This window comes from Onychostoma macrolepis, chromosome 12 (assembly GCF_012432095.1).
Source record: "Onychostoma macrolepis isolate SWU-2019 chromosome 12, ASM1243209v1, whole genome shotgun sequence".
In the NCBI taxonomy this organism is placed as follows: Eukaryota; Metazoa; Chordata; class Actinopteri; order Cypriniformes; family Cyprinidae; genus Onychostoma; species Onychostoma macrolepis.
This window is the reverse complement of record NC_081166.1, coordinates 3,184,285-3,202,609: the sequence shown is the minus strand read 5'-3', so window position 1 is coordinate 3,202,609 and position 18,325 is coordinate 3,184,285. Positions and strand designations below refer to the sequence as shown.

At 37.0% G+C, this 18,325-nt stretch overlaps 1 protein-coding gene and 1 long non-coding RNA gene across 6 annotated transcripts in view; one reads left to right on the top strand and one right to left on the bottom strand.

Moving 5' to 3' along the window:
• Nucleotides 1-16,088, top strand: part of c12h10orf90 (chromosome 12 C10orf90 homolog) — a 29,442-nt gene extending 13,354 nt beyond the window's left edge. For 2 of the 4 annotated variants that reach the window (XM_058793235.1, XM_058793234.1), the window contains exons 6-11: nucleotides 51-167; nucleotides 374-543; nucleotides 1,369-1,492; nucleotides 4,080-4,143; nucleotides 8,720-8,840; nucleotides 14,388-16,083. In XM_058793235.1, coding sequence (XP_058649218.1) covers nucleotides 51-167; nucleotides 374-543; nucleotides 1,369-1,492; nucleotides 4,080-4,143; nucleotides 8,720-8,840; nucleotides 14,388-14,429 — 638 coding nt within the window. In that variant the 3' untranslated portion in view covers nucleotides 14,430-16,083. Of the gene's footprint in view, nucleotides 1-50; nucleotides 168-373; nucleotides 544-1,368; nucleotides 1,493-4,079; nucleotides 4,144-8,719; nucleotides 8,841-14,387 lie in introns of all 4 variants that reach the window. The other 2 variants (XM_058793238.1, XM_058793237.1) reach the window with 2 other exon arrangements.
• On the bottom strand, nucleotides 14,360-16,918 carry LOC131550818 (uncharacterized). Of its 2 annotated transcripts, none has more exons than XR_009273631.1 (3): nucleotides 16,518-16,918; nucleotides 16,115-16,294; nucleotides 14,360-14,479 (listed from the first exon to the last, which is right to left on the bottom strand). It is a non-coding gene; the product is annotated as an uncharacterized LOC131550818 (long non-coding RNA). The 2 variants fall into 2 exon arrangements; XR_009273632.1 differs by having other exon boundaries at nucleotides 16,566-16,918.
• Nucleotides 16,919-18,325: the final 1,407 nt, after the last annotated feature.

The following is an 18,325-nucleotide window of genomic DNA, read 5'->3' as shown; positions in this document are numbered from 1 at the left end:
TTTCAGGCCTAGCCGAGACTTTGGATGATGCACAGTCTCTTTGTTTTCAGATAACTTGGCTGATCTGAGTGCAGACGCCGTCCTGGCCCTGAACGCCGCTGCGGTTATCGCCAACATAAAGCTGCAGGCCCAGCAGAGACGAACTACATCCCACACAGCAACGGCAGGTACACCTGATCTCTTCTGACCTTTGGCTTCCTCAAACACAAACTTCACTTGAAACACACTGACATTTAGCAGGATGAGGAGATTTTATATAGACAGCAGAGAGACATTGATGTCTTTACACTCTGGTCATGTTGGTATTAGTGCATCTCAACACACAGATACAAGAGCTGTTGTTTCAGGACTGAATATTGTTCCTCTTTAACAGTGTGTTTAACAGAGGATAGAGGGCAAAATGAACACGGAGAGCTCAAAGAAGAGGCTGCTGGTGCTGATGGAAAGAACAAAACATGTCCAGCAGATCAATGTGTGGATTTTGTCCCATTGGAGTCCCAAAATGACCTTTCTGAAACTGCTTTAGTTCCACTGTCACTTAGCGTGAGTTACTCTTCTCTCTTCTGTTGCTTGCAGGTGCTTCTGCACCAAAATAATGAAGTTAATTTACTGGCTATCTAAATGAGGACATACAATAGATGTCTACAAATAAAACAATTTGTAATTACAGTAGAACTAAAACTATAACCCTACCTCTAAAATAAACTATTTTTAGAATAAAAAAAGCCATTTCAGGAGTTTTTTTTTTTTTTTTTTTTAATTATCATTTGCAGAATTCTAAAGATGGGATGACTTATTATCAAAGCCGTGTATATACTGTATATATATATATATATATATAATTTGTAGTTATTTTTTACTTGTACTTTACCAGGAGAAAGTTATTGCTCATCCAGAGCTTTTTTGTTTTTGTTTAGTTTTTTTTGGATTAAAAAAAAGAAGATCATGTTTTTTTTTCTATTTGTTAATCTCTCTTTCCTTACAACATACAATTTTTGTATTTTAAAAATTATTTTATAAATGTATATTTAATAATAAAAAATACTTATAGTATTTTAGTAAAAATGTGAATTTTATTTTTTTCCTAGGAAAAAAGTTTTTGCTCATCCATCTTAAACTGAGAGCTGTGTTTTGGATTAGATAGATAGATAGATAGATAGATAGATAGATAGATAGATAGATAGATATCTGTTATAGTGTCTAGCAGAAATAATTGTCAAAAGATAAATAAATGTCAAAGATCTCATTAATGATTTTAGTGATTTTACTGATTTGTGATTTTAATGCAGCTTTGAACATCTTGATTTCAACTTTGAATTGAATGGTTCTTTTGGTCCTTTAATGAAAGTGTGTGCTCTGTGTGTGCAGGAGGCTTTAGCGATCAGACGGCCTGATTTCATCCAGCGCTCACAGGCCAGACTTCGAGCCCTGGAGAGGAGGTCGCAGGAGAGGCAGAACTCCTACAGCTCACCGCAGACACCCGAGAGCGGAGGTGTGCAGCACACGCTATCAGCATCAAGATATTCATACACGTTCAGACGCAGTCGGAATGAACAACACTTTCATGCCCTCAATAATCAGACAGACTCTGTGTATCAAATCAGCATCTGACATGAGAGCAGGGATTGTTCAGAACACTGGAGAGAATATCAGTGGCTGTTAAAAGACAGGAAATATCGCCCCCATCTGAACACTGTTAAAACTGCATCACTAACATTAGACTTGCTTTAGGTGTTTTAGCAATATTATAAATCACATTACTGACTCTGAATTTACAGGTGCATCTCAATAAAGTTTGTGGAAAAGTTCATTTATTTCAGTAATTCAACTAAAATTGTGAAACTCGTGTATTAAATAAATTCAATGCACACAGACTGAAGTAGTTTAAGTCTTTGGTTCTTTTAATTGTGAAGGAATGGACTGAGGCTGGGGTCAAGGCATCAAGAGCCACCACACACAGACGTGTCGAGGAATTTGGCTACAGTTGTCGTATTCCTCTTGTTAAGCCACTCCTGAACCACAGACAACGTCAGAGGCGTCTTACCTGGGATAAGGAGAAGAAGAACTGGACTGTTGCCCAGTGGTCCAAAGTCCTCTTTTCAGATGAGAGCAAGTTTTGTATTTCATTTGGAAACCAAGGTCCTAGAGTCTGGAGGAAGGGTGGAGAAGCTCATAGCCCAAGTTGCTTGAAGTCCAGTGTTAAGTTTCCACAGTCTGTGATGATTTGGGGTGCAATGTCATCTGCTGGTGTTGGTCCATTGTGTTTTTTGAAAACCAAAGTCACTGCACCCGTTTACCAAGACATTTTGGAGCACTTCATGCTTCCTTCGCTGACCGTCCTTTTAAAGATGCTGATTTCATTTTCCAGCAGGACTTGGCACCTGCCCACACTGCCAAAAGTTGGTTAAATGACCATGGTGTTGGTGTGCTTGACTGGCCAGCAAACTCACCAGACCTGAACCCCATAGAGAATCAATGAGAAACAAGAGACCAAAAAATGCAGATGAGCTGAAGGCCACTGTCAAAGAAACCTGGGCTTCCATACCACCTCAGCAGTGCCACAAACTGATCACCTCCATGCCAAGCTGAATTGAGGCAGTAATTAAAGCAAAAGGAGCCCCTACCAAGCATTGAGTACATATACAGTAAATGAACATACTTTCCAGAAGGCCAACAATTCACAAAACATTTTTTTTTTATTGGTCTTATGAAGTATTCTAATTTGTTGAGATAGTGAATTGGTGGGTTTTTGTTAAATATGAGCCAAAATCATCACAATTAAAAGAACCAAAGACTTAAACTACTTCAGTCTGTGTGCACTGAATTTATTTAATACACGAGTTTCACAATTTGAGTTGAATTACTGAAATAAATTAACTTTTCCACGACATTCTAATTTGTGATGCACCTGTATTTGATGAGTCATGTTTAATGTTGTTGTTATTATTATTATTATTATCATCATTGCAAACAAAAGATACAATTTTGTTTTCAAATAATATATATATATATATATATATATATAAATATATATTGGTAGTTAGCTGTTGTTTTATTATTATTAAAAATATAAAATTATATATTCAAATGTATTATATACCAAATATATAAAAATTTAATGCACACATTTAAAAAAAAAGGTTAATCATATTATTATTATTATTAGTAGTAGTAGTAGTAGTAGTAAAGTATAGATAAACATACAAATGTTTGTATATATATATATTTGCTATATTATTATTATTATTATTATTATTATTATTTAAAATCTAAAATATATACCAAATCTAAAACAATGTAACTAATTTTTCCATTTTGTTGCATCATATTATTATTATTATTATTATTATTATTATTTATATATATATATATATATATATATATATATATATATATATATATATATATATATATATATATATATATATATATATATATATATAATTTTTTAGCTGCTTTTAGAGCTTCCATCCACTCGGGTTGTACCCGACACTGATTTTATCACAGTTAATGGAGAAAAAATCTGCTTAAACCAACCCAAGTGGTTTAGCTGTATGTCTAGCTGCTGTAGTTTCTCTTCCTGTGCACAAACCAGTTTGAGAACATCAAACCACATTAGGCTGGTTTAAGAGTTCTTAATTGTGATGAAATCACTGCAATACATGGCTTCTTGTTGTTTAATGTGGTGCACAGACAGAATCTGAATGACTGTAAACATGGACAGCTGAATGCATAATCAAATTAGACAAAATATTACATAAACATGCAAAGGTATGTGTATAGCTTAAATAACAGCTGTCGGAAATCTGTGGCGCTTTTTGCATGCATAAATTCAATGTGGGCCTGATTATTCCTGTATTTCACTGCAGAGGACATATTGTAAACAGAAGGCTTGCTTGTAATGTATCAAAATGAGACTTGATTGTAGACTAATAATACATTTTTGGGGATCCATAACAAGTTAATGTTCGACCAACATTTAATCATAGATTCTACTGTTTCTTCAGTATAATTTTGTCATCAAATTAGAGTTTACCTATGCAGAAACCCCATTTATTGTGTGTGTGTTTGTTCTGCAGAAAGCCTTGTGAAATCCAAAGACAAAAGCATCACGGGAAGGAGTCTACAGCTGCGGTCCAAGAGGTAAAGAACTTGCCAGTTCCTGTTTTGAGAAACACCTTTTCTGCTTTGTTTGTCTTTCTCTCTCACACACACACACACACACACACACACACACAGGTGTATCAGTTCTATCTGTATTAAAGGTGTTGTGTGTGTCTGTGCGGCCGCAGGGTTTTGTCGCCCTGATTGTGCTTTTCACAGCTTGTTTGTTTTGCTGCCGCTGAATGAAACCTCATCCGATTAGATCTGGTCTCACTGTGCTTCCGAATTAAAGCTCCCTGATGCACGGCTGGATGGATTCTGCACGAATGAGTGCCGTGTTCAGAAGTTTGATTTAAGCCGCCAATGTGGTGTATGACTGAATATCACGGCCAGTTATGTCAGATAACAGTGTAAATATTCAATGTTTGTTTCTTAATTCTGACTCTGATGTATTCTGAACTCACAAGAGATCAACAGAAATATGATACATTCTTTTTCTTTTGATGAAATCTTTGCTTTTTGTTTTTTATTTTTAAAATAAAAGTTTATAGAAAGAGAAACCAGACTCTCAGAGAGACTTTTTTTATTTTAGTTACATTGCCAGTAAGAAAATACCAGTAGCAATCACCCAAAATATCCAAGAAATCACTCAGAAGGCCTCAGAAATATTCTGAAAACCACTCAAAACACCCTAGCAACCACACAGAGCACCCCAACAACACCATAGCAACACCCATAACACTCTGAAAACCACTCTAAACACCCTAGCAACCACACAGAACACCCCAACAACACCCATAACACCCCATAACATTCTGAAAACCACTCTAAACACCCTAGCAACCACACAGAACACCCCAACAACACCATAGCAAAACCCAGAACACCCTAAAAACTTTCTGAAAAGCACTCAAAACACCTTAGCAACCACACAGAACACCCTTGCAACACCCTAGCAACACCTATAACACCCCAAAACATTCTGAAAACCCCTCGAAACACCCTAGCAACCACACAGAACACCCCAACATCACCCAGAAAACCCCAAAAACATTCTGAAAACCCCTTGAAACACCATAGCCACTATGGGTGGAATGGTTCAACTTACTCACGGTTCAGTTTGTATCACGGTTTCGGTATGGTTAGGTATGTGCTGTTTGGGGAAAAACTATAATGTCAAATAAAAATAAAGAAAATAAGAATAATCTATCTAGCTTACAAGCAACAGCACAAATAAATACAATAGAGTAAATATACAAATAATATAAAAGTGATTTTCAGGTTGTTTTTTTTTAGGTAGGTCTAATAGTTTTTAAAGTAATCAAATGAAAAATAGCATTGCATATTTTACTGTATAAATTAAAAATTAATCTTTATTAAAGTTACAAAAGCTATTCAATCAAGAGCAGTGAGTGATTTCCTTGTTGTTGCTGTATGATTAAGACACTGATCCAGTGCACTGATACAGTACGTTCAGCCGGCTATGTCTGCTATAGGTTATTTACTAAGACATCCATTTTGACATAATTTTTGTGTGAATTTGTCTATTCAAACACAATACTTCAGAGAGCTTAATATTTGCGCGAGGGGCGCGGGTTTGAGCGCTTCGGATGAGCGCACGCACAAATCTTCTCAATGCGCGCGCGTTCGAGCTCGTGTCCTCTGGGCCCAGTTGCATAAAGCACCTTAAGTTTTTCCCTTAGGTATGACACTTAAGGCGTGATTTCCCCTTATCTAAGGGAATGACTTGAGGGTGTTGCATACAATCCCTTAAACCATTCCCTTAGTTAAGGGAAACCGTTAAGTATTTCACAACAGCGACCCAGGTTTTGCCTTTAAAAAAATCTACTGTTGCCATGGACACGTTATTTGTTAATGCAGCGGTGTAAGTTTTCACAAAAACATAACATTTTCAGGGACTAATGTGAATAAATCTATATTTAAATGCAAAGGGACAAGAGCCCTGGGTATCCTGCTTGGCCTTTGAGAAAATGAAAGCTCAGATGGCCCAATCTGGAATCTTCCCTTTATGTCGTCATATGGGGAAAGGTTACCTCCCCTTTCTCTGCTTTGCCGGCCCATGAGAAAACGAGCTACTACCGTGCGAGGTGAGCGCAATTTTTTTTTTTTTTTTTCGAGAGAGACATCATGGCTTGCAAAGGAGCGAAGCATGGCAGTTGCTCAGTGTTTTGGATGTACAAATGAACACCAAAGTATTTTTTTAGTTCCTTCATCCGAGCCTATGGCTAGCATTAGCTACATGATAATAACTGTAACAGCATACATAAACAAACCAACTAAAGTACCGTATCCAGACACAATATTTTAAACTAACCATTCGGAGACGTCCTGTTGTAGCCGCTGAGTTGCAACTACTTCATCCGGTACTTCTCCATCCGGATCAGATTCTGGGTCAAACTGAAAAGCTTGAATGACTGAGTGTCTATGGCAAGCTGGTTAAGGTCACACCCCCACCCTCCACTTTGCCCCACACGTCCTAAGGAAAGCTCATTGTGGGACTGGCTCATAGTGGCTGAAATTCTGCACCAAGGCTGAATTTCGGGAAACAGACCTCAGATACAGTATTAGGGACCACTTAGGCCTATATAAAAGCATCCAAAAAGCAGCATGTCACGGGACCTTTAAGCTAAAAGCAGAAATGTAAACACAATAAACACACGATTGCGAAAATATATTTTGTATGTGTGTTTTTCAAGTCATCTCCCAGGTAATATGTAGGATAATACAGGAATAAAATATTACAGAATATATGTGTTCTCGCATGACGCACTCACGTTTGAGCTATTAGTTGTATGTAATTTGATTAATGTGAATAAATGCCTAAATCTGTTATAAAGTGGCCGATTGTGTCTTGTAGAAGACTTTGGGATTGAATCTGCTCGCTGTGTAACACTTAAGGTGACATTTTCCATACCTTGCGTTATACTTAGGAAAATGACAGTTAAGGGGCTTTATGCAACACTTAATGGGCTTTAAGGGACACTTAAGAGAAATTCTAAGGGTTTATGACGTTTCACCTAAAGAAACTCTTAAGTACCATTTAAGGTATATTTTATGCAACGCCCTTAATTGTAAGGGAAACTTAAGGGCGATCTTAAGGGAAAATTACACTTAAGGTGCTTTATGCAACCGGGCCCTGGCTCTTAAATGTTTAAACTGGCAAGACTAAATTTTTGTTTAAACACAGATATCAATGTGTGCTGTTCAGGTCTCACTTGTGCACACGCGCTATTAGCACGATGACGGAATAAATGACTGCTCCTATTCAAGCATACGACATTCGCATTGAACAAGAGTGAATGGTTTGTTTATGTTTTTTCTTTTTTCTTTCATCGCTGTTGTTGTATTAGGAAGCCAGAATGTGCATCCATCAACAGAAACATACATTAGCTGAACCCTGTTTGTTTTACGTGTCAGATTGTCAGATTTAAGTTGAACAAGTTGTCCTATAGTGCCTGCCGAACCGTGTGTGGAGATTGTGTTATGTGTTTTTTTTTTTTGTTTTGTTTTGTTTTGTTTTTTTACTGAGAACCGTTCCACCACAATCAGTAGCCCCTCACTGCAGAACAAAGATCCAGGGGGGTGGGGTTGGATCCACATCTAGGGAGTGGAGAGGGTAGGTTTAGGGGTGGGGATGGGCGGGTTTAGGGATCAGAGGGTGGAGACGGTAGGTTTAGGTAAATGTAAGGTGGGAGGAGTTGGATCTAGATCCAGCCACACCCCCTGGAAAATCACTTGAAACACCCTTGCAACACCCGGAACACCCCAAAACATTCTGAAAATAACTTGAAACACCCAAGCAACCACACAGAACACCCCAACTATACCCTAGCAACACCCAGAAGACCTCAAAAACATTCTGAAAACCGCTCAAAACACCCTAGCAACCAACCAGAACACCCCCCAAAACATTCTGAAAATCACTTGAAACACCCTAGCAACCCCACAGAACACCCCAACAACACCCTCGCAACACCCAGAAGACCTCAAAAACATTCTGAAAACCACTCAAAACACCCTAGCAACCAACCAGAACACCCCAAAAACATTCTGAAAATCATTTGAAACACCCTAGCAACACCCAGAAGACCTCAAAAACATTCAGAAAAAAAACTCAAAACACCCTAGCAACCAAACAGAACACCCCAAAGATATTCTGAAAACCACTCAAAACACCCTAGCAACCAACCAGAACACCCCAAAAAACATTCTGAAAATCACTTGAAACACCCTAGCAACCCCACAGAACACCCCAACAACACCCTAGCAACACCCAGAAGACCTCAAAAACATTCTGAAAACCACTCAAAACACCCTAGCAACCAAACAGAACACCACCAAACATTCTGAAAATCACTTGAAACACCCTAGCAACCCCACAGAACACCCAACAACACCCTAGCAACACCCAGAAGACCTCAAAAACTTTCTGAAAACCACTCAAAACACCCTAGCAACCCCACAGCAACACCCTGGCCTCATTGCAGTGACTTTTGCATGCACTTCTTCTGCAACACTGTCTTTTCAGTTCCATTTGCTCTGAGTCAATGCAGGTAATATGTCACGCATGCTAACTATGAGCTTTGGTTGACAGGAGTTATAACCAGCTGCCTGAGGTGAGGAAGAGGAGAGAGGAAGAAAAGAGGAAAAAAGAAGAAGAGAAAAGAAAACTGGCGTCTCGGACCAACAGGCTGCGGGCAGAGCTCTTTAAAAAGGTATACGTATTGTTTGCAGACATGTAGGACTGATCTGAGAGCAGGTTAGAGGAGTTAGTAGTGAAGACTGATCTCAGATCAGTAATCATTACAGCACAGGTGGGAGGGATTTAATTTTTGGGTCGCCGTTACCTGGTTCAACGAATTAGATTAATTCTCAGCATTAATCCTGAAAGTGAAGCTTTTCCAATACGCCGTCGCGAAGTGTTCGGTTATCTTAAGAAAATTCCCCTAATGCAATAGGACCAGAGGAGGAAGCCTTCTCTAAATACGTTCCGCCCCTTAAGCAGTGGGAATTGATTTTGGCTGATGTATTTTGTTCCTAAACACCTCTTACTCTCTCTAAATATAGGTCCCTGATGCAGAGAGCGGAGAGTGATATTTAACAATTTTTCCGTCAGGAAACACATTTCTAGGCCTGTCTTCACATTCACACACATCACACCGACTGGTAACAATCAGCTCTGCTCAGAATGATGCTTTTGATTGTCAGCTTTTGACCAGCATTTGTTTATGTTATTATTTGTGGTGTATATATAGTGGGGCAAAAAAGTATTTAGTCAGCCACCAATTGTGCAAGTTCTTCCACTTAAAAAGATGAGAGAGGCCTGTAATTTTCATCATAGGTATACCTCAACTATGAGAGACAAAATGAGAAAAAAAAATCCAGAAAATCACATTGTAGGATTTTTAAAGAATTTATTTGCAAATTATGGTGGAAAATAAGTATTTTGTCAATAACAAAATTTCATCTCAATACTTTGTTATATACCCTTTGCTGGCAATGACAGAGGTCAAATGTTTTCTGTAAGTCTTCACAAGGTTTTCACACACTGTTGCTGGTATTTTGGCCCATTCCTCCATGCAGATCTCCTCTAGAGCAGTAATGTTTTGGGGCTGTCGCTGGGCAACACGGACTTTCAACTCCTCCAAAGATTTTCGATGGGGTTGAGATCTGGAGACTGGCTGAGCCACTCCAGGACCTTGAAATGCTTCTTCTGAAGCCACTCCTTCGTTGCCGGGCGGTGTGTTTGGGATCATTGTCATGCTGAAAGACCCAGCCACGTTTCATCTTCAATGCCCTTGCTGATGGAAGGAGGTTTTCACTCAAAATCTCACGATACATGGCCCCATTCATTCTTTCGTTTACACGGATCAGTCGTCCTGGTCCCTTTGCAGAAAAACAGCCCCAAAGCATGATGTTTCCACCCCATGCTTCACAGTAGGTATGGTGTTCTTTGGATGCAACTCAGCATTCTTTCTCCTCCAAACACGACAAGTTGAGTTTTACCAAAAGTTCTATTTTGGTTTCATCTGACCATATGACATTCTCCCAATCCTCTTCTGGATCATCCAAATGCTCTCTAGCAAACTTCAGACGGGCCGGACATGTACTGGCTTAAGCAGGGGACACGTCTGGCACTGCAGGATTTGAGTCCCTGGCGGCGCAGTGTGTTACTGATGGTAGCCTTTGTTACTTTGGTCCCAGCTCTCTGCAGGTCATTCACTAGGTCCCCGTGTGGTTCTGGGATTTTTGCTCACAGTTCTTGTGATCATTTTGACCCCACGGGTGAGATCTTGCGTGGAGCCCCAGATCGAGGAGATTATCAGTGGTCTTGTATGTCTTCCATTTTCTAATAATTGCTCCCACAGTTGATTTCTTCACACCAAGCTGCTTACCTATTGCAGATTCAGTTTTCCCAGCCTGGTGCAGGTCTACAATTTTGTTTCTGGTGTCCTTTGACAGCTCTTTGGTCTTGGCCATGGTGGAGTTTGGAGTTGGACTGTTTGAGGTTGTGGACAGGTGTCTTTTATACTGATAACGAGTTCAAACAGATGCCATTAATACAGGTAACGAGTGGAGGACAGAGGAGCCTCTTAAAGAAGAAGTTACAGGTCTGTGAGAGCCAGAAATCTTGCTTGTTTGTAGGTGACCAAATACTTATTTTACCGAGGAATTTACCAATAAATTCTTTAAAAATCCTACAATGTGATTTTCTGGATTTTTTTTTTCTCATTTTGTCTCTCATAGTTGAGGTATACCTATGATGAAAATTACAGGCCTCTCTCATCTTTTTAAGTGGGAGAACTTGTACAATTGGTGGCTGACTAAATACTTTTTTGCCCCACTATAGATATATAGATATATATATAGATATAGATATAGATTTTAACCCAATAAGATTTAGCAATGGGTGGAGCTACAAAGTGATGTCACAGCAATGTTATTTTAGTATTACTTATATACTAGTATAGTTCTTATTAACATTTTGCATTAGCCTTTTTTATATTTTAGTTGTCATCTTTAGTAATTATGTGCTTTTGTTATTTGTTTTTAAATTAAAGCAAATAAGTCATTTATTTGAATGTATTTTTTACATTTTAAATAATAGGTTTAACTTATTTTTATTTCAATTTTAGTTGTATTTCAGTTTTGATTCATTTGTAATAAAAAAAAAAAGTTGGTCTGTTTAGAGCAATCTGGAAAAAAAAAAAATTCATAAATAGGTATATATCAGCTTTCAGCTTCATTTCCATTAACAAAAAAATGTTTTTGTTAATGATAATAATAGAATAATAGATAATAATAAAAACAATGTTATGTTGTTTGTCACAGTTGATGCCTGTTAGGACAAAAACTTTGAATGTACTTGAATAGATGGATAGATCCCAAACTTTTCTCAGCTAAACCACTTTGACCTAAAATATTTCCTTGAAGTACCTCTGACATTTTACTGTTTTAATATTATAACACATCTGCATATTGACAATTCTCTGATATCGGTTAATGATTGCATGACATGCAGGAAAACAAATAAAATATTATTAATCCAATATTATATAAAATTTGTATAATATTTAAAGTGTTTTATTTTTATTTAAAATTATTTTATTAATTTTATTACGTTTTAAATGATTTAAAATTGTAATTTTATATTTTTGTGATTCAGTTGTGTTAGCTTTTCATCAACTGATGCACCCCAGTTTGGGAAACGCCAGTTTAATGTTGTTTGGTTATAAACGGTGTTCTCCACACACAATGGCCTGACACTATTTTGAAAGTCTCTCAGTTTTCTGAAGGCTCAAGAGCAGACCTGAAACCCAAATCCGTCAGGGTCAGAGTCCAGTGTTGTGAGCATTAATGGGAGACTGACCTGTGTCTGGCGTGTGTAATTATGCTGAGAGGGGTGAGCTGTGTCAGACTTCTACTGACACCGCATTAAAGTGTGATTTTTCTGGCGACATCCTGGGGTTAATTAAAACCTGTGGGCATTAGATTAAGGTGAATCATACCAGAGATGAAACTGAGCCAGGTGTGTGTGTGTGTGTGTGTGTATATGTTACAGCTCATAGATGATTCCAAATACTCGATTCCGAGTCTAACTGCTCAATATTTAATAAATAGGAATTTGTTTTAGTGACAGAAGCTCCACAGTGTCGCACTGTCACTAAAACTAATTCCTCGCATGTGTAAACATACCTGGCAATAAAGCTCATTCTGATTCTGATTCTGAATAGCATGGTACTGTAATACCAAGATATTCTTTGAAGTAAAAAAACAAAAACAAAAATAAAACAACAATTAATAAAATCTGATAAATACTGATGGACCCTATTGTTAAAAATATATATTTTGATTGTATATAATGTTACTTTATATTTAAAATATTACATATATAAAATATATATTTGACTTTATAATGGTACAGTGACCTCAATCAGTGTACATGTCAGAGTTTCTGGCCACCAGATGTCACTATAGGCCAGAATATCATTGTAGGTTGCTCAGAAAATCACCAGAGACTATCTGAAACTGAGACTTGACTTACTCCAACCTACTCATATATGCACAGAAATGTACATGTATTCTGCTCAGGTATTTTTGTCGTATGGCAACACTTTCAACAGTTTCATCATAAACTCTTTTATCAGTTTCATCATAAGATTAGTTTTGATAGTATGCTCTTCTGAACACGGCTGAACTTTCATCGTTTATTTATATAGTAGTTCATGTTCTAACATCATTATGTATTGATACATTCAGTTATTGATGATAATGGTGGTGGTGGTGTGTATATGAAGGTGTGCATGTGAGAGATGAATAATAGGAAAATATTCTGTGTGCAAATGTGTGTGTGTGTGTGTGTTTTGAATGCTCTCTGGTTGGCAGTGCTGTAAAGAGCTTCATTGTGCTGTGTGTGTATAGAGCCACTGTTCACAGGAATGAACACCCATCCACTGCCAATGAAACCACTGCACATGCACATGATAACACACACACATATACATACAATATAGACAGTAAAATCACTGCCAGCCAGTAAATGTGTGTGTGTCTGTCATGAGGCTGGACATTTTTCCAATATTTCCTCTCTGTTTCTCTCTCTCTTTTTCTGGGCGATTTTTCAACATACGTCTGTTGAGATGAACATTCATCTCACATCCTGGAAAATCTGATCCTGTCCTTGATCAAGTGCATTTGGAAAATGTACTCGCCCTCAGGCCATGAGTTCGTTTCTTTATGGGAACAGATTTGTAGAAATGTAGCATTGCATCTCTTGCTCACCAATGGATCATCTGCAGTGAATGGGTGCCGTCAGAATAAGAGTCCGAACAGCTGATTAAAAACATCACAATAACCCACACCACTCCAGTCCATCAATTAACATCTTGTGAAAATTGTGAAAATTTGCGTGTTTGTAATAAACAAATCTATCAAGATGTTTTTAACTTCAAACTGTTGCTTCCAGTTAAATAGTCCATAATCCATAATAATGCTTCCTCCAGTGAAAAGGTCAATCCTATGTTGTAGAGCTGTTCTGGACTGTTTTTGCTTGATTTGTGCAGATTTCTGTCCTGATTCAGACCAGGTGACTTTTTCACTGAAGAAAGCAATATTACAGATAGAGGACTCATATTTTAGCTGGAAGTTAGTTTGAATTTAAAAACGTCTTAATGACGAATTTGCTTATTACAAAGACACAGATTTTGGCTTCGTTCAATTGATGGACTAGAGTAGTGAGAATTACTTGTGGATTATTGTGATGTTTTTATCAGCTGTTTGGACTCTCATTCTGATGGCACCCATTCACTGCAGAGGATCCATTGTTGAGAAAGTGATTGAATGCTACATTTCTCCAAATCTGATGAAGAAACACTCATCTACATCTTGGATGGCCTGAGGGTGTGTATGCATACATTTTCAGCAAATTTTCATTTTTGAGTAAACTATTCAACACATATGTTACAGAAGGGAAAGTCTTGGTGGGGAACATGCCATAGAGAAAATTTTTAACACTCATGGGAAACGGTAGATGTTTAAAGCTACGTTCAATCTCTTCCTTAAAGCTACAATGATGTTTTTTTTTTGTGCAGCATTTGCTCTTTAAAGCACCCTATGGGATAAAAGAATCACCCAGACATCTAGTATTAATTATGATGTGTTTTGACAAAAACATTTGGTGTGTCCAACTCTTGCTGACCACAAATGATGGACGTTTGGAATAAAACTGACCAAAGGCTTTTTATTTATTTATTTTTTTGCAGAAACTTCTAGAGCAGATTTTGCAGAGGGGAGGAAATCACTGACACCGCCTTGGACTCGTGTTTCTTCTCACTCCACAGTTCTCATGCCGGCCCTTGAAAAATATGACATGACATTAGTTATAAATGTTATGGAATAGTTCCTTTCAGAATGAATGTGCCTTAAACATGGACTGCAGCCTCATTTCTTTGGCTCTGGATTACATCTTCTCTCTCTATACATACATTACTGGTCAAAAGTTTGAAATAATTAAGGTTTTTTAATGTTAAGTCTCTTATGTTCAGCTAGGCTGCATTTATTTGCTCAAAAATACAGTAAAAACAGTAAAAAATGTGAAATAGTATTACAATTTAAAATAACAGTTTTCCATTTGAATATATTTTAACATGTAATTTATTCCTGTGATACAAAGCTGAATTTTCAGCATCATTACTCCAGTCTTCAGTGTCACATGATCCTTCTAATATGTTGATTTGCTCTGATTATTATCAATGTTGAAAACAGCTTCTTCATATGTTTATGGAAACCTTGCATTTTTCAGTCCTACAGATTCTCAGCAGTATCACATGGCAGACACAGGACATCAGGAGAGTCTTTTGGCTTCTTAGAGATGCTACAGTTGCCATATAGATGGATAGTTGGCCCTTTCAGTGCCTCTATCCCTGTCATATATTATGTAAGAGACACGATATAAAAGAGCACACGGCTCCGGTCCTCATCACTAAAAGCCTAAAATCCAACATTTGAAGACATTCTTATAACATGAAGGACCTGATCTCGCTCTCAGCCTTGAAGTCGTAGGTTCTGCGGGCTCATTATGACATCAGTAGCCTTCCTCAGTCCGTGTCTCTCCGAGCCATTAGCCGGGAGCAAAAGGAATTTGACCTCGTCTGAATAGGAATGCATCACTAATGGAGCCGAGTGCTTGCGCGGGGTGAAAGAGGCTTTTGTCCTCTCTCCGAATGAGCCAAGACTGTCCCACATGTGCCTGCTTAGACGGGACATGACTGTGCAATAGTCGAGTTATAAACTGAAGCCTTGAAATAAAACTTGATTTGACAGACTTTATATTATATCCTGTTGTTGTGTTTGGTATTTTAACTATTACACTTTAAAATCAAAAGATTGGGCCAGAAGATGTGGAGTGCAGTAATGTAGCTTTCTTTGTGTGATAAGATGATGTATTTTAGGCCAGAAATGTAAGTGCAAATGCCCAACCAAGGACAAAGTATCCCTGTAAGTCCCTGTAAGGCAAGTCATTTCACTCAGCGGCCATCTTCGTAACACTATTTCAGTCATGCAAGTAACAGCTTTTATTTCTTTGAATGGGGAAACATCAAATTCGCCAAAGCAATGCAGCAAACTTACTATTAAATTTCATATTTGAAATCGCCAATGAAATCTGACAACTGTTCTATAAATTTTGTTTCTAAGGCTCAAATAGGACTAAAAAGCTTATTTTTCAGATTTTTGAGTTTTCTCAAATTTTTGTTGTGGTTGAGAAACCTCAAAAATCTGCTGAAGCTGGTTTCCTTAAACTTTTTAAGTTTGCTCAACTTCTTTTTTTTTTTTTTACAGTGCTGTAAAAAATCAAAAGTTGAGAGAACTTAAACGTTTAAAGGGGTCATATGATGCTTTTTTAAAGATCATTATTTTATGTATTTGGTGTAACAGAATATGTTGACATGTTTTAATGTTCAAAAAACACCTTATTTTTCAAATACTGTACATTAGTGTAGGTCCTCTATGCCCCGCCTCTCTGAAAGGTGTCGTTTTCTACGAAGTCCCGCCTTCCGACAAGCACAGTCTGCTCTGATTGGCCAACTGACCCAGTGCATTGTGATTGGCAGAATACCGCAAGCAGTACCGTCAGAAATGTAGCACCCCTTTCCATAATCGCCAGCTTCATCTTTCAAAATAAATGTAAATACAGTTAATACTGTCCTTAGTTTTACCATCAGTTCAGTCCCAAAAGGGGAACAGAGTGCGTGCAGACACAGTGATGAAGCTGGTATGTGTTTGCACACAAGCCGCGATTAAGACAGCTGACTCCACACACACACACAACACGCAAAACTCCGCATTTGAACAGTCAATAGCAAATAATTAAACTAATAACAAAACATACTTACAGTCACTGATTCAGAAGCGCCAGATTGTCATAGTAAAGTCAGAATTACCTCCTCTCCTAGTTTCACGAAATGGTCGTCCATAAAATGCATTGCTGTTCTGTTGTAAGTAATCGTAATGATTCCTAAATGCATGTACTTTTGGAAGGCCAAATAAAGTGCTTTTGCTTTCACATAGAAACACACAGCGTCTCCCTGACATTACTGCATCAACACTACTGCGGTACTGAAACCACGCCTTCTTTCTTTGCGTGAACATTTGGGCGGCATTACGCAAATATTTCCACATCTTGACATAGACGTGGGGGCGTGTTTAAATTAGCCGTTTTAGGGGGGCGTGGACCAGTCTTAAATTTGATAAAGAATATCTCTTTGGTTTTGAGACTTTAGTCTTTGCAACTTCAGGGATCTTATCTATGCACAAACAGCTTGTAACACTCCAAAGAGAAAGGAAGACTTGAAATTGCATCATATGACCGCTTTAAGGCAACCAGCTTAAGCAGATTTTTGAGTTTTCTCAACTTGTTGTTTAAGTTTATACAACAAAAAGTTGAGAGAACTCAAAAATCTCCTACAAAAATAAGTTGAGAAAACTCAAAAATTTGCTGAAGCTGGTTGCCTTAAAATTTTAAGTTTTTTACAGTGATAATGTGAGTGTCTTTGCATATCTAAAGCCGTTGCTGAAGTCTTTGGTACAAATACAATTGTCTGTTTATGTTATATTTGCATTTACAGGTTACTCAAGGGTGCGCTAGTATTTTAGAAGATGCTATTCAGGTAAATAGCTATAAATATGACATATGCTGGCTTTACAGACTGTTTTTTGATGTTTTATGCCTGAGATTCACAAACTTTGTTTGTAAACTGAACCTGTTTGATCTAAAATATTATAAATGTTATATATTATAAATAGTAAATCTATAATTGCTTGAAGTCCCCCTGATATTTTAATAATTTAACAACACAGTTCTCTAATGACTGACAGTTATGAAACTAAACAAATGTGACCCTGGACCACAAAACCAGTCTTAAGTGTCAATTTTTCAAAATTCAGATTTATACATCATCTGAAAGCTGAATAAATAAGCTTTCCATTGATGTATGGTTTGTTAGGATCGGACTAAATTTGCATAAAATCTAAATATTGAGAATATCGCCTTTAAAGTTGTCCAAATGAAGTTCTTAGCAATGCATATTACTAATCAAAGTTTTGATACATTTATTGTACGAAATTTACAAAATATCTTCATGGAACATGATCTTTCTTAATATACTAATGATTTTTGGCATAAAGGAAAAATCTGTAATTTTGACCCATACAGTGTATTTTTGGCTATTGCTACAAATATACCCCAGCGACTTAAGACTGGTTTTGTGGTCCAGGGTCACAAATAGGCTAAAATATTTAATCTTTTTTTGTATCTGTTTTATTTTGATTGTTTTTATTTTTTATAATTTATAATTTTTTTAATTTACATTTTAATTAACAATAATTATTAACTTTGCATAAACTAAAAATCCCTGCATTTTGACTTTTTAACTTGACTCAGCATCTTAAAAACAAACATTCATGCCAGTGTCATTTTGCAGTTTTTACTATAATATTCTGAATTAGTTTTTATGTAATTTTTAGTCATTTTTACTGTTTTTGACATTACTATTTTTTAATATGACTATTTTTATTCATTTTAATTTCAGTTTTAACTATTTTAGAACATCAAGTTAAAACAAATTTTTTTAAAAAGTTATTTTTTTAATTCCTTTTTTAAATTTAATTTTATTTAACTGACTTATTAAATCAAAATGTTTCA